The sequence below is a fragment of the Adelges cooleyi genome, unplaced genomic scaffold, assembly GCF_023614345.1.
Source record: "Adelges cooleyi isolate 19-005CV unplaced genomic scaffold, UGA_ACOO_1.1 ACOO_flye_CR_arks_rails_tigmint_CR_PRNA_41, whole genome shotgun sequence".
In the NCBI taxonomy this organism is placed as follows: Eukaryota; Metazoa; Arthropoda; class Insecta; order Hemiptera; family Adelgidae; genus Adelges; species Adelges cooleyi.
Window position 1 is genome coordinate 4047495 of NW_026096090.1, and position 14434 is coordinate 4061928.

The 14434-nt window shown below is 28.7% G+C and overlaps 1 protein-coding gene across 7 annotated transcripts in view; it reads right to left on the bottom strand.

The window, feature by feature from the left end:
* Nucleotides 1–11011: 11011 nt before the first annotated feature.
* The window catches only part of LOC126842022 (prolyl endopeptidase FAP-like), a 143656-nt gene continuing 140233 nt past the window's right edge, over nt 11012–14434 (bottom strand). For all 7 annotated transcript variants that reach the window (XM_050578878.1, XM_050578879.1, XM_050578880.1 and 4 more), the window contains one exon: nt 11012–13905. In XM_050578878.1, coding sequence (XP_050434835.1) covers nt 13762–13905 — 144 coding nt within the window. In that variant the 3' untranslated portion in view covers nt 11012–13761. The remainder of the gene's footprint in view (nt 13906–14434) is intronic.

Below are 14434 nucleotides of genomic sequence, written 5' to 3' on the forward strand. Positions count from 1 at the left end.
ATTATACCAAGACTATAATGAAGTCAAAAATACGTTTGTTTGTTATAAATATAAACACGAAGCTTAGTGTTGACAACGACGCTTGTAAACGGATAAATTTGAACCAACAAATTGTTTGTCAAATTTATTTAAAAGCTGTTTCGATTTTAAATCAGAACCCCCCCTCCCAAAAACAAAAATTATTGTAGATGTCTACATTCGGTGTGCGCTGGACAGTAATACAAGTATAAATGAATTTGACTTCGGATTTTTGGGAAAATTGTCTATTATGTTATAGCCCCGTCGTTAATCTGCTTTAAGCTCTTAAAAAAGTGGAAAATAAGACAAGGTTACATTTCGTCTACCACTAAGGGTACAATTATAATTGTATTGATAAATACATAATACATTTTATGTAAGAAATAACATTCACACGATTCATCAAATCAAAACATATTTTATTAGTACAATTATAAAATTTTTTTTACAAGTACAGTATGATTTAAATTTAAATTTAAATAAAGATACATGTTTTGAACGTTTTACATTAACGAATAAAGTATAACCAAAATAGGTGTAAATGATTGAAAAAAAAAAATTTTAAAAATGATTTCCAATGCAATTGTGCAGTTAAAAACCACTTTCAACATGTTGTTGTACTGCAGTTTTGCAAAAACATGGAAATGCGAACGCTATAGTCATTGATAAACTTTATGTAAGATTGATATAAATCGAATTCAAGAGTATCTTTATAGTACAGTTGAATTTCACCAATAACCGTTGTTGCTTTTTCCGATTGGCGCTGAACCGGGTGTGTCGAATATTCCAATAGTGGGATATTTAAAACACGGCATAACCTTTTGTGTTCATGTTGGAATTTTCCAGACATATTGTCTGTGTTTGGTTTAAAATAATCTGCACCATGTTTCAAGATGATACTGTTGAGTTCACAGAAGACATCGTCGTCGTTTAAGTGTAACGCATTAATAACGCGCGGTAAAACCATTTGGAAATCTTCAATCAAAAAATCAATGTCTTCGTCTGTATCATAAGCGGCTAGTTTTGGCCTTGAGCTTATCATACGACTTATTTGCATCAGGAATTCCCACGTGAGTCGTACCAACATAAATCTAAATATGCCAACAATGATAATTGTTAAGATTGCCAAACATGAGTAATCCTTGCAACCCACTGTTTTTGGGAAACTTTATACAACAATTCATCGTTTGATTCAATGCATTCCAAGTGTCCGAATCCACGAGCGAAGGCTAATACAATTGGAATCTGTTGATGACCGCATTTCAGCAGGTCGAATCTGAGAGATATGTTTTCCCTTAGCTGTTCATTGGATAAACTAGAGAAATCGGGTCCCAACTCTTCGGTCTTATAGCCACTTTTAAATGAACTCACTTGCTTCCACTGTGTTACTAGTTTCCCATGCTCGACCTGTTCGACATCTTCGCACAACAGCGGCTCGTGTTGGATCATGAAAATAATTTCAAAGAGTACACAACGTTTTGTGAAAATCATTTTCAACGTAATGTCGCTTTCCAATATAACACAAGCCAATTTATATACTTTGAACAAATTTGCCTTTCAGAGGCAAAAATATGTAGAATCCAAAATTGTTTATTTTATTATCTGAGTGGAAATACGATTAGTTAAATAGATTTAGTTACAGTCCATTTTTGTTTATAACATTTATCCGTTTACCTGTAATCGGTCAACGTTGTATAAAAAATCAAAAGAATGAAACTTAATAAATATATAAAAAAAAAAACAATGAAATAAACAAAAAAACAATTAACACAAAATACAAAAGTGTTACAAGTAAATATAATACAATAATAATAGTATACAAAAATAATAAAAAATGTGGGAAAAACTGAAAATAATTATGCAATAAAAGTGTAAATAACAAGAATAAGTATTCGCTTTGCATCGAAGCTTTTTCACATTGTGAACTTTTTCGCGCAAAATAGGCGTAAAATTAATATTTTTCAACGCTATAGTGAACCAAGTCCTTAGTTCATCTCAATGCCGCAAATTGACCACTGAATTGTACCATAGAGTAAATATTATACGAAAAGGAATTTAGGAGCCAATTACTGGAAATCAGCCGTGATGCACTTGGTTCACTTTTGCTCTAACCCTCCATAATTGACTGTTCGAAAACACTTTTGAACAATTATTCACATTTAAATCTTTAATGTTCTTCTGCTTTTCATTGATGATTAAGGGAAAATTATTTGAGCAATAACAATTAACGTTTTATAAACGGCTGTATGTAAACTGCGCCAAAAATGACCCTTTTTCTATAAGCTGATATGTAAGCTGCGGCAAAAAAAATTTAAACATTATACAAACTGCGACAAAAATGATAAGGTACATTCTACAAACTGCGACAATTTATTTTATATACCTACTATATAGTATATAATATATACATACCGAATACCGATAAGAATGCTATCTTGTACCGTATATTATTATAGATCTATGGTGTGCACATAGTCAGTAGGAGTAATAATAAAAATTAAAACACAATTTTAAAATACATATGAAATTTAAAAATATTATTATTTAACTAAAATTAATTTGTACATTTAATATAGTATATCTAAGAAAATAAAAAATTATTATTATTATTTACATTTTTGTTTATTTTTAAAACATACCAATTTCAAAAATTCGTAGGTTGAAATTTCTTTATCTTTTTTTTTTTGTTGTTGTACGTTTATAAATTTGTATTTATGAGTTGTAATTTTGTTTCGTTGTTGAATTATACCTTCTTCGGCACTTCTAACTTTTATGTATGTATCAACTTGGGTATCTTGTAGAGCATCAACAAATGTATATAGTGATGGATGATGATGATAAAAATATGCATTAAATTTTGAATGGAAAGATTCACATACATTATTTGTTAGAACTTCTGATGATGATGCCCACAATGATGGAGGGAATATTCCTTCCATAACGAAACATTTCAGAATTATTGATTCAATCTTAATTAGATAAATTGTATACGAACTTGTACCTTCTTTGGACAAAAATTACAGACTTACCGTAGGATCCCAAATAAAATATAAACAATTCAGTCAAAAGTGGTAGGTATAATTATTTTATTTTCCCGACTACGGTGATTTCATCACTACGCGTTGATCAAGATTAATGATACAAAAATGCATTAGTTGTAATTAAAAAACAACTGCAATCAACAAGTGAACAATGTGCCAAACGGATATTATCAAACGCATTTGTCGACAAGTCCGGCGTTAAATCCGTATCCGACTCGACGCTCAGCCGTTTTTAAATGAAAACCGAGCTTATTATAATTTATTTTAGCACGGCACACTGCGCGTTCCGTTTTTAGTTTGTTGTTGTAATTATTAAAAAAAAAAATTAATTCTAATAATACTTAAACTATATGTATATTTGTATACATACCGTAATTAATATTTTCTGTTATAAACAAGGCTAAGGCTGATTAATTCGGACACCGAGAGCATTTCATTATAGCCATAGTCCGGCCTCAGCGGGGACGTTCGAATACCGTCGGACGTGACTCCTATATTTTACGGGCATTGCGATTCATAATAATTTCGGAAGGGCTACTTAAGTTAATTAAAACATTGGGTTCATCTGCAAAGACGGCTCTTGCAGCCATCGACCGTAATATCTTATAACGGCTTTGAGCGCTACTATACAGTTACCGGTTGTAATTTTCCAATGGAAACTGTCATCGTTGAATAGGACCGCCGCCGTTGATTATGACTATCCTCTAACAATATAGAAATTCTGTAGGTTATACTTAGGTTTCTCTCTAACATTTACATTCTGTTTTTTTTTTACATAATATATGTATACAAAAAGCATCGATTCGTTTGAAAAATAGAAGCAATTCTTCCTACCGTGAACAGTACAACTCACGATTTTGTTTTATATCTAAGTACAATTTGAGAACTGTTAATGGATTTGAATAATGTGTAATCAGAAATGAACGCAATTACTCGTCACGCATACTTTTGAGTGTTTATTGTGGCCAAGTTGCAGATGTAATGTATTAGTTAAACGAAACCCAAACTGTTTTTACTAGTATTATTGTAAGCGCAGAGGTCCGTGGACTCATTTATTTCTGAAAAAAATACTGGCAAAAGAACATGTTATCTAATGAACTGTTTATCTTGTTGGAGCATAGGTACCTTATGATTTGTTGACAAACTGCAGTTGTTCACATACATCTTGTTGAATCTTTGTTAAATAAAAAAGCAAAAAAATTTATATATATATAACATTTTACGAATGGTAATTTGTTTGAATTTACCGTTTCAACATTAATCGTACGAATTCAGTTTAAAGCCGGGTTCACGCGACTCGTCCATGTAGTCGTTTATGCGGCAGTATTGGTTATCCTTCTTAGATATTACTATACCGCACGGATGACTCGAAATAACGGTCATCGCGACGAAAAATACAAAACTCCAAGAAGTACATTGAGATAAGACATATTCATTGTGTTTTTTGTACCTGGAATTTAGATAAGAAAATACTCAATAACTTTTGTACAAATTTAGGAGATAATTGATAATTTTCAGTATTAGTATAATATAAATTATAATTTACTTCTAAATTATCTGTATGTAGTAATAACATGGTTTGTACTTACGGGATGTATACTCGAGGAGCTTACAATATTGTTGATGCAAAATTAACAATAATTAAATACAATAAATATAACAGTGTTGCATTTTGTTATATTTGTCCATAGATACAAATATTTTACATACATAACAAATGTTTTGTGGAAAACAATATTTTGGTTAGGTTGATTAGGATACATTGAATCGATTATTTATGAAAGGGGTTTAGTTCACACAGTTAAAACTTTCGGAAAATTAAGAATAACTGTATTTCACATACAGTTTAGCTTGAAAGTTATAAAAAATATTTTTAATTCGTATGCACTATATTTATTTAAATTTGCAAATATCAATTTTTCAAATTTATTTTTTAACCAACAGTAAGAGTCTTAACTGAACGAATTTGACCCTTATCATAAACAAATTAATATTACTTAAATCCTTTATTTATAAATAAAATTACTAAATCATAAACGAGATTGTGTGCAATAGTGATGTAAACTGGAACTACTTTACCAATATATTTCATTATGACATTTAAAATGTATAAATCATTGAGAGGAACTTTGTTTCCTGACTTCGCAATTTAATTTAATGTTTGAATCGCCATTATAAATATTATATTATGTATTTTATGTATTTGTAAACATAAAACTATAATGGCCGGTACTAAATGCATAGTTGTTAAGAATCCAACTATATGAAGGTGGTAATATTTTTTTTCTGAAAGAAACTGGCAATATCACAATTAGTATCAATCGAGTTACAGAAGAAAATAAATGAATGTGACGGCTCCATGGTATTTGTTGGCTCCATCAAACTAGACTGGAGAATCATTCGAAAAGCATAAACTTCTATAATATGTTATTGCGGTAGAAGTTCATATAAAAATTTCAAGAACTGTAAATTAATAAGTTTATAAATAACACGCTTCTTGAAAAATCAACAACGGCACACTTCGGCTTGACGCTTAAACGATTAATAAAAGAATATCATCAGGTAATGTTGTTGTCGACATTGTTGATTTGTTTGTTAAACATAGGCTGAAAATACAAAAATATCATATTATAATACGTTCCCAGGTATTGGACAATGTATTCGATCCTTATATCCACTTGATCGCACCGCGGTGTACAAGTCAGCGTTAGAACACAACAGGATGTATAGGATGGTTTATTATATTATAATATTTTCGGTTTTGTTATTGTTGTTTTTTAGTTTACGTTGACGCTCACCGAGTTTTGTAATCAGAATAATAATATACTCGAAAATCTATCCCCTTAAAAGACTCGCCCAGAAAATCCGTTGTTTATCGTCGTTACATCAACTGCAATATGTATAAAACAAATATAATTTTCTCGAGTTTCCCCGGCTAATAAAATAAAGGCATCGCATGCTTCGTAACTAACACAAGGGCACGCAAACTTTAAAAAAACAAATCACCCAGATTATGTGATACACATGAGGTCGTCGTTACGACGTAGATACATCCGTATATACTATTGACATGAAGTTGCTTTGTCTCAGAAAATAAAAGATGTATGCGGAACAAAGGAATGAAAGTAAAACTTTACTAGCTTATACTTTTCTTTTTTAAAATATGCTTATTCACACATAATTCACCGAGTCGAATAAAACTCATCCGTACTGTAAGCCAAAATAGTAAAATACATCTTGCCTTATTTATTATAGTGTATAGAGTTGGCAGATTTTTAACAAGATTATAAATGCGATGTGGAAAGCGAAACGAGACATCTTGTCTGTAAAGCTGATTTCGATGAAAACGCCAAAACATTCACAAACTATTCCTATTTGCAAACTTCAATGTGCAATAAATTAGTCATTTTTCATACAGTTATATACAGTTGTATCCGGTTGGAAATTGTTCAATAATCAATCGAGATTAAGAAAATAACACTTACTTAATTTTAGAAAATTCCGACAATAGATTCCCTTTTCCCGCATCGCAAATAATACATAATTTTACATTTATTTTTTAACAACAACATTTTGTTCGTCGGATAGCCTTATTCAAAACTCTGCTGATGAAAGATGATTTCTGAATAATATATTTTCGGATAAAATATTTCTTTCCATATAATTATTTATTTTAACACATTTTATAGATATTAAAGAAAAAATTAATTTGACATTTGAACAAAAAATTATTTCAAAACATTTTTTTTGTAAATAAAATAAAATATTTTAAATAACTTAAAATGTAATATTACCTTTCATTAAACAACGAATTTATTTGCGATAAATAACATAGTAATAAATTATCAAACAAAATATGATTTTTGTTTATTATTTATCGCTTTATTTAGATAAAACATTATTTAAATAATGCTAAAACCTCACTACAATATTAAGGGAGTATAGCTTGGCGTTTGATTATAATGTCGTTAGATTGTCATAAGTGTACATTGTACATACTACATAGTAACGTCTGCATTTTTTTTTATAGTCTTCTTTGAAGTATCAGGTCGGTCGTTGTTCTGATCATCTGCCATTATGCACTTTTTTGAAATAGAGCAGCGTAATACACTTTTGTGAGTGCCAAAATGCGTGGTCGATCACTTTACTTTACAGCAACGTTGCTTAATTGCGTTCATCAGGGTAAATCCCTCCTTTACGTGGCTTAATACACCTTCGTTAGTTTCATTACAGTCCTGTTTAAATTATCTTCATACAACATATACATATTGAAGCCATAGGTTTAATATATTTCTAGTACATTAATAAGATTACATAATATAAATGACTATGCGGCGTCGCCATAACCACCCCAGCTTTTCGTCACGGCACACTTCAGTTGGGTTACCCCGGGTTTGCCAAAATATTGAACAGATATAATTTTAAATTACTTTTTTCGTTAAATATAGACATGCTATTGTAATATCTGTACACAGGACACGTCATAATATTAGTCCTAACCGTTTGTCCATAAACATATAGTGTTCGACATTAGTTCCGCGAAAACAAAATAAAAGTCATTTTTCAATAGGTACACTTAATATGTTTGTATATATTTGCATTTAGATAGATTTATCAAGAAAGTAATTTATTTGACCTAAAAAAGTGAAAGTTTTTAGTTACGTTACATGTTTTTGCTTATGCGTTGAAGAGTATATAATAAATTACTTTTTTTAAGTGAGCATAAAACAAATTAAACCTTTATATATATATATATATAATAAAGGCAAGGTAAAATATTGTAATCATCAATATGAATATTGTTGAAAAGTTTACATAAAACAAATTTCACACTACATAGAATAAATAAAAAAGTTTTAGTTCTTTTATTATCTTTTGAATCAGTTTTTTATGTGCAATTCGTGATTAGTTTGTGAATGATTTAAACAGAAAGTCTTATTAATTTTCTTATTTGACTGTTATAAGTATGGGTTCAAGTAATAAAGTCAAAACTCCTGTAATACATTTATTTTATTAGGTACTGTTATACAACTATTCGATTCATTTCACTTGTTAAGATTATATATTTTTAAATTTAATATATTTTATTCCCATAAAATGCAATGTAGGTGGTATGTATTAAAATTGTTTTTTATTTGTCTTCTGAACATTTTAACTTTTCGTAACTAATATGTTATACAACATACATAACGCAATAATGAAAATGGAAAATCGAACTTCATACTCGATGCGTATGCAAATATTTTATATAGTTTAACTTTTTTTTATATATATATGCATCTTTACGATCCATTGAGGTATTTTACCGCCAAAACTATTTCCTCTCATCTATCTCTATCATAATATGCAATTTGTCCTATCCCTTGGGATACCGCATATCTTTGAACTTATGTACAAGATTTACGGAAATAAATCAATTGGTGGATAAACTGTGAACTATTTGAAATGTGTGTATATTTCATATATTGAGACATGGCAAGTTTTATAGAATTAAGGCATATAAAACTATAATATCTAGAAATCAAAATATAAAATTAATATGATTGTCTACAAATTTCGTATTTTGTCGTTGATCATTAACGGTTTAAGAACATGAGTGAATAATATGTTTACTTATTGAAAGATTTGTATCTATTGAGAGAGTCGTATCTATTGAAAGATTTGTATCTATTCTATCGTATATTCTAAAAATATAAATCTTATTTTTGCTTACGGTATTTATTTGATATTGTCCGATTTAACTCCAAATAATAATTTTAATTACTATATTATATTGCTAATGTGAATATTAAATTCTAGTGTTTACTACTAATAGTAGGTAAAAATGTAATTAAAAATACCCTCGCACATTTTACAATTTAGAACATGGTTTTCAACTTTGGCTTATAGTATATATTTTCTTCTAAAAAATGTATAAAATTAAGTCAACGATTTATCTCTTTGTTTTATATTATGACTGGATGGTCGCGCCAAAACGCCTTTTATATTATACAATAAGTCAAGACTTCAGCTGGGCAAGAAAAAAAACAGGCCTTATTAATTATTTAAAACACTTCCCCACAATAATTGTATTAAAGTACTAACATTTTAGTTTGTCACTATTAAAATTATTGACAATTACGTTTATTTAAATTTAATCTTTGTCATACTTATTAAGTCATTACATTTTAAGAGTAATAATTTAATTTGCCAGTTTTGATCATGACAGAATTAAAACGCATTAGTGTCAACTAATCGACGTGTTGTGCTAAAATATACTTTTTTCTCGTAATAAGTCACGAACAAATTTATATTGAATTTGAATAAACGTAGTGGAGATGCAAAATATTGGAGCGGTGGAGGTCACCAGTCCCAAGGAATTATTGTAACTGAAAGTGATAAAATTACTTTTAAATAAACGCTTCGTTGCGAATCTGTGGATGATAGAAATACAAAAATTCATAAAATCATTGTAAATGTTCTAATGCGCTAAACAATTGTTTGATACGATTAGTGTCTGTCTTACGTTTTTGCCGTTTTTATCCAAGACAACTATGTCATTTTGTAAAATGTTGTAATTAACTGGTGTAAAAATGTAATTTTCCGGGTTTATCGCTTTTTGAAGGGAAGGGGTGAAATTGTTTAATTCTTGGCTCTATATAAGGTACCTTTCAAGTAAGATTTCTGATCTATAGAGTTGCTACACGAAGAAATCAGTTAGGTTAGATTTAAATAATATCGTTGGTCTAGACAAAAAAAAACATATCACTTTTACAATGATATGTTTTTTTTTAAGACAATACCTTCTCAGCTCCGCATTGGAGCAGAAATAACTCATAGCTTTTAACTTTTCTACTTATATATCCGAATGTGCTTTAATTCTTTAACTCGTCGATAATTGTAAATCGTGAAAACTTGGATACTCTGTTTAGTTTCCTGATTTTTGCTTCACTTATAACTTGATTTCTTTAGATTTGTATTCGACGAATGTTTGAATTACAACCATAAGATTGAGATAGAGAATATAACAATTTTATATCTTTCTCTGATGACACAAAAACCCCTGTTTTTTAAACCATATTTTGTTGAAAAAAACACAATTTTCTTGTATTCAATATTAATATCATATTTTGCATTTTATAATTTTAAGTTAATTCGAAGGTATCGGTTTAACAATACCATAACAAAAGGTATTAAGATTAAAAAAAAAAATATAATTTTTTTATAAATTGTTCAGGTATCCATAACTTATATAATACTTCATCCTAATGAAAACTTTATACTAGAACTTGATACACGGTTTTCACATGTATATAAATGTAACGTATACAGAATAGATACGAATTAACCAATGTTTATAATATACATAGTTTTGTTCTTTTGATAAATCGTTCTGGGCAGTACAAATTCATTGAAACTATATCAAAGTGAATTGAAAGTTTTATTAGTTTTTTTATAATAATAATAATAGTAATACATACATCAAAAACAGAATAAACATAATAATATTTTATCACACACAAAAAAACAATTATAATAATATGGCGATTTTATTTTCAATATACAAAACACACTACACATTCTAACGTTAACTTACCCTATAGTACAATTTTATATTTATAGCCATTAATATAATAATCATAGATAAATCTATATAATATACTTAACTGCGATAGACATTAGGCTAATACGCAACTCGTCTAAAATGAAACCAAACGCATATCGAAGAAATCGTTTTATTTCTTATAATTTGTATTTATTATTACCGATACAAGGTATATTGATATATTATAGATAATTAATTATGGTTTTAAAGCCAAAGCATAAACATAAAGGATATATTTAAAATCATAATATTTTTTTTTTGGATAAACAGCGATGTGTTAATAATAGTTTACAACAATACATAATCATAATTTTAAAGTTATGTATATTAAGCATTAAATTATACTATGTACAATAAAATGCTTTAAGAGATGCGTTTTATTTATTTATAATAATAAAATACAAATATCCTCGAGTTTTCAAAACAAAAATTCTGTAGGAACTTAAGAAAAATTTTAAACAATACTATCGAATTTAATAACCATACAGTCATATTAATTTCGTCATGCGTGTGGGTTTCACCTACTCTAGTTAGTCAAAACACAAATTGTTGACCGAAAGACAGAATTCTTCGACAAAATATATTATATCTAATCCAATTAGAGAAACAAAAGGCGTATACTTATTATGACAACGTTAATAACGAGAAAGCAACGTTATATTGTCGACTTACATAGTTTAAAGCGCAACAATAGAAAATTAATTGATATATTTTTTTCCCCAATAATATAGTTATTAGCAACAATAGTGCGATTAGAGACCTATTTTATTTAGAAGAGGCTCGAATGAATTATTGATATGTCATTTAGCATAATTAATTAAAACAATAAACGGTACTGTTATGAACAAATTTCTACTTCAAAGCGATGAAATATAATCATATGTCGATAATATTATAGGTAATGGCAAATTATGTACATATATACTTAAGGCTCTAATATTGTTATACTTCATAAACGTTGAACCTAACCGTTCAGACGAGTAATTAAATATAACTATCATATTTTGGACGGACTTTGGTACTTTGGGCTTAAATAAATATTATCAAACAACACAACACAACACAACACAATACAATACAATACAATACACGCTAGGAATAAAAAAAAACTATAATATTATATTATTATTAATAATCATAATAAAAACACAGCCGAATTCTTAAAACAAATCAGAATATTATGTCCACTAAGAGATCACATAAATAAAAATAATTTACAAACATAACAACAATTTAGATAGGAAAGTAAATGTATGAGTAATCGACAAAAAGCATAACTTAACTAAATATAATAATAGTAATAACAATAATAACAATAAATATAAATGATAAAGTATAATAATATAAATAATTAAAATAACAATAAATAAATAATAATAAATATAACCGCAATAACATTTGATCCAAACGGACAGGAATTACACTGTCAAATACTGTGTAACTTGTTCAAGTCTTAAACGAATTATAAAAACGATATTTGTAAAATTTTTTAAAGAGTAGAATACTTTCACAAATCATTGGCTTTTATATTTGTTTGATAAAGTGTAATATTTTAGTGATAATATTTTTAACTTTAACCAGTGCGTTATAAATTTATAAGGACCACAACATTAGTTAACAACAACTAAGCTAGGTACATAATATTTTGTTTAATGTGTAGACCGTCAAATTAAAATTTGAGATGTCAACCATACAGAAACAATTTTAAACAGTCTGGATTTACCTTTATGCTTATACTCATGTACATAATATTTTATGGTACAATACGAAAAAATATTAAAACCAAATTTCATTGTAATGGATTATAAAAAAACAAATAAAGTTATATTAATGAAACGTTAAAAAAATTGTTGATGTACAAAAATAAAATCTTATTTCATAAAATTGAACATAATGGGGCATTCGACGGTTTTATTGATAACCAAAAAAGATGGATGTTTCTCAGTGTTTGGATCATGAGTAAAAGTAACATTCACATTCAGAAATCTAAAAGAGTATTATCACTGCATTCACAGAATTCACTTTTAAATGGAATGCATTAAAAAAAAAAATATATAAGTACACAATAATGATAACAGTTGTTTTTTTTTTAATTGACTAGAAACGAAAAATCATTATGATACCTAGGTTTAAAGACACTAGGTGATTGAAGTTGTTATACAATTTTTTTAAAAGCAGGTTTTTTCAGAGTGGCGTTTATTTGGATTGGCAGTAGCATGCTACTTAAAAAGCATGCAATTTTTTCCAAACACCGATATTTTTCCATGTCTAATTTGGGGTTAACACAAAAACACTTATAAATACTTAACACGTAACAAACACATACACAAACACAAACAAAATAATAATATACACATTAACAATATGGACAACAACATTAGTTTCGAACGACTTTGAATTATTATACTTCATTTCATAACAATTATTATTGTAAATAACATTTTAACTATTAGCAAAACTGTACTAGTTTGATGACGCTCTGTACACTTTTGCTAACAGTTTGTACATGTTTAGGTGATATCGCAATCGTTTCTGATAATATTTAATTCTATAAACTAAATAATGAACACGCGACAAATCAAGTTTATAAATTATAGTTTCTTATGAATATTTATTTTTTATTTATACTCGTGCCATCCTAATACGTTTGTTCGCTATAAACGTTAAAAAAACTAGACCAAAGCCGTTTTTGTTTTTTCAGCAAAACTATTTTAAGTAGTCCCTTATGACATTGTACGGTTCTTGTTTGTAAAATTAATTAACTGTAGTTTCGACGATTTAAGTGGCAAACATATAGGACTTGCCGTTAGCTTATTTATATAATATTACATTAACAACGATATAGTATATTTACACGAATCATTTAAATAGTGTGCTAAACATGATATTATTACGGCCAGCTCAAAATACAAAAGCACTGCCTTTTTTTTCAACAGATTGTCAAAACTTGCAGGTGTACTTGTTGTACTTACGTCGACTGTGGGCTATGGCCAATACTAATGTCGCGCACGTACAAAAATGATTTTAATCACCCTGTGGTATTTGTTTTTTATGTGTCTTTTGAATTTTTACCCCACTGTCTAACGCAGGAGCGGAGTAAGAATTCAAAAGTGATGGTTATTGGGTGAACGTGAAAAAACTCAGGCTCTCGTCCCAGTCGTCGAAGTCAATTGGCCCAAAGCACTCGTCCCAAAAGTGCTCCATCGAGAGGAATAAGTGCCTTATGGCGCCGTCAAAGTCATGCCCTTCGTCCGGATAAGTCTTGAATCATAAAAAAAAACAATACACGTGACGTTCAATCATATACTTCAAATGATATATTCACTACTGACGGGAAACACTCAAACATTCGAATATTCGACATTACAATACCAATAAGTACTAATACTATTAGGAAAACAAATTAATTTAAAAACAATTTTCATTCCAGTTTGTTTTAATTTCTTTTTATGTGTAGTAGCTGTAATGCGAAGCTTAGAAGGTATACATTTAAAAACTATCAACTCTGCGAATCTAATTATCCAAATAATTATAATGTCAAGCATTGTTAAGTCCATTATACGTCACCCGGCCTAACCGAAGTTTATTCGAGTTTGTCCGGTTTAGATATCAGAGCAGCATAAGTAAATTCCCCCCCAAAAAAAAATTTGAAAATGTCAACCCGCAAATGCTTTAAAATAGGAGTTTGAGGTAAAACCTGGTACACAATTTCCAAAGTATTTTTTTAAGGATTTCTAAAATGCTAAGAACCCGAATTTTTCTCAATTTTTTTGTATTAAATGCCGATTGG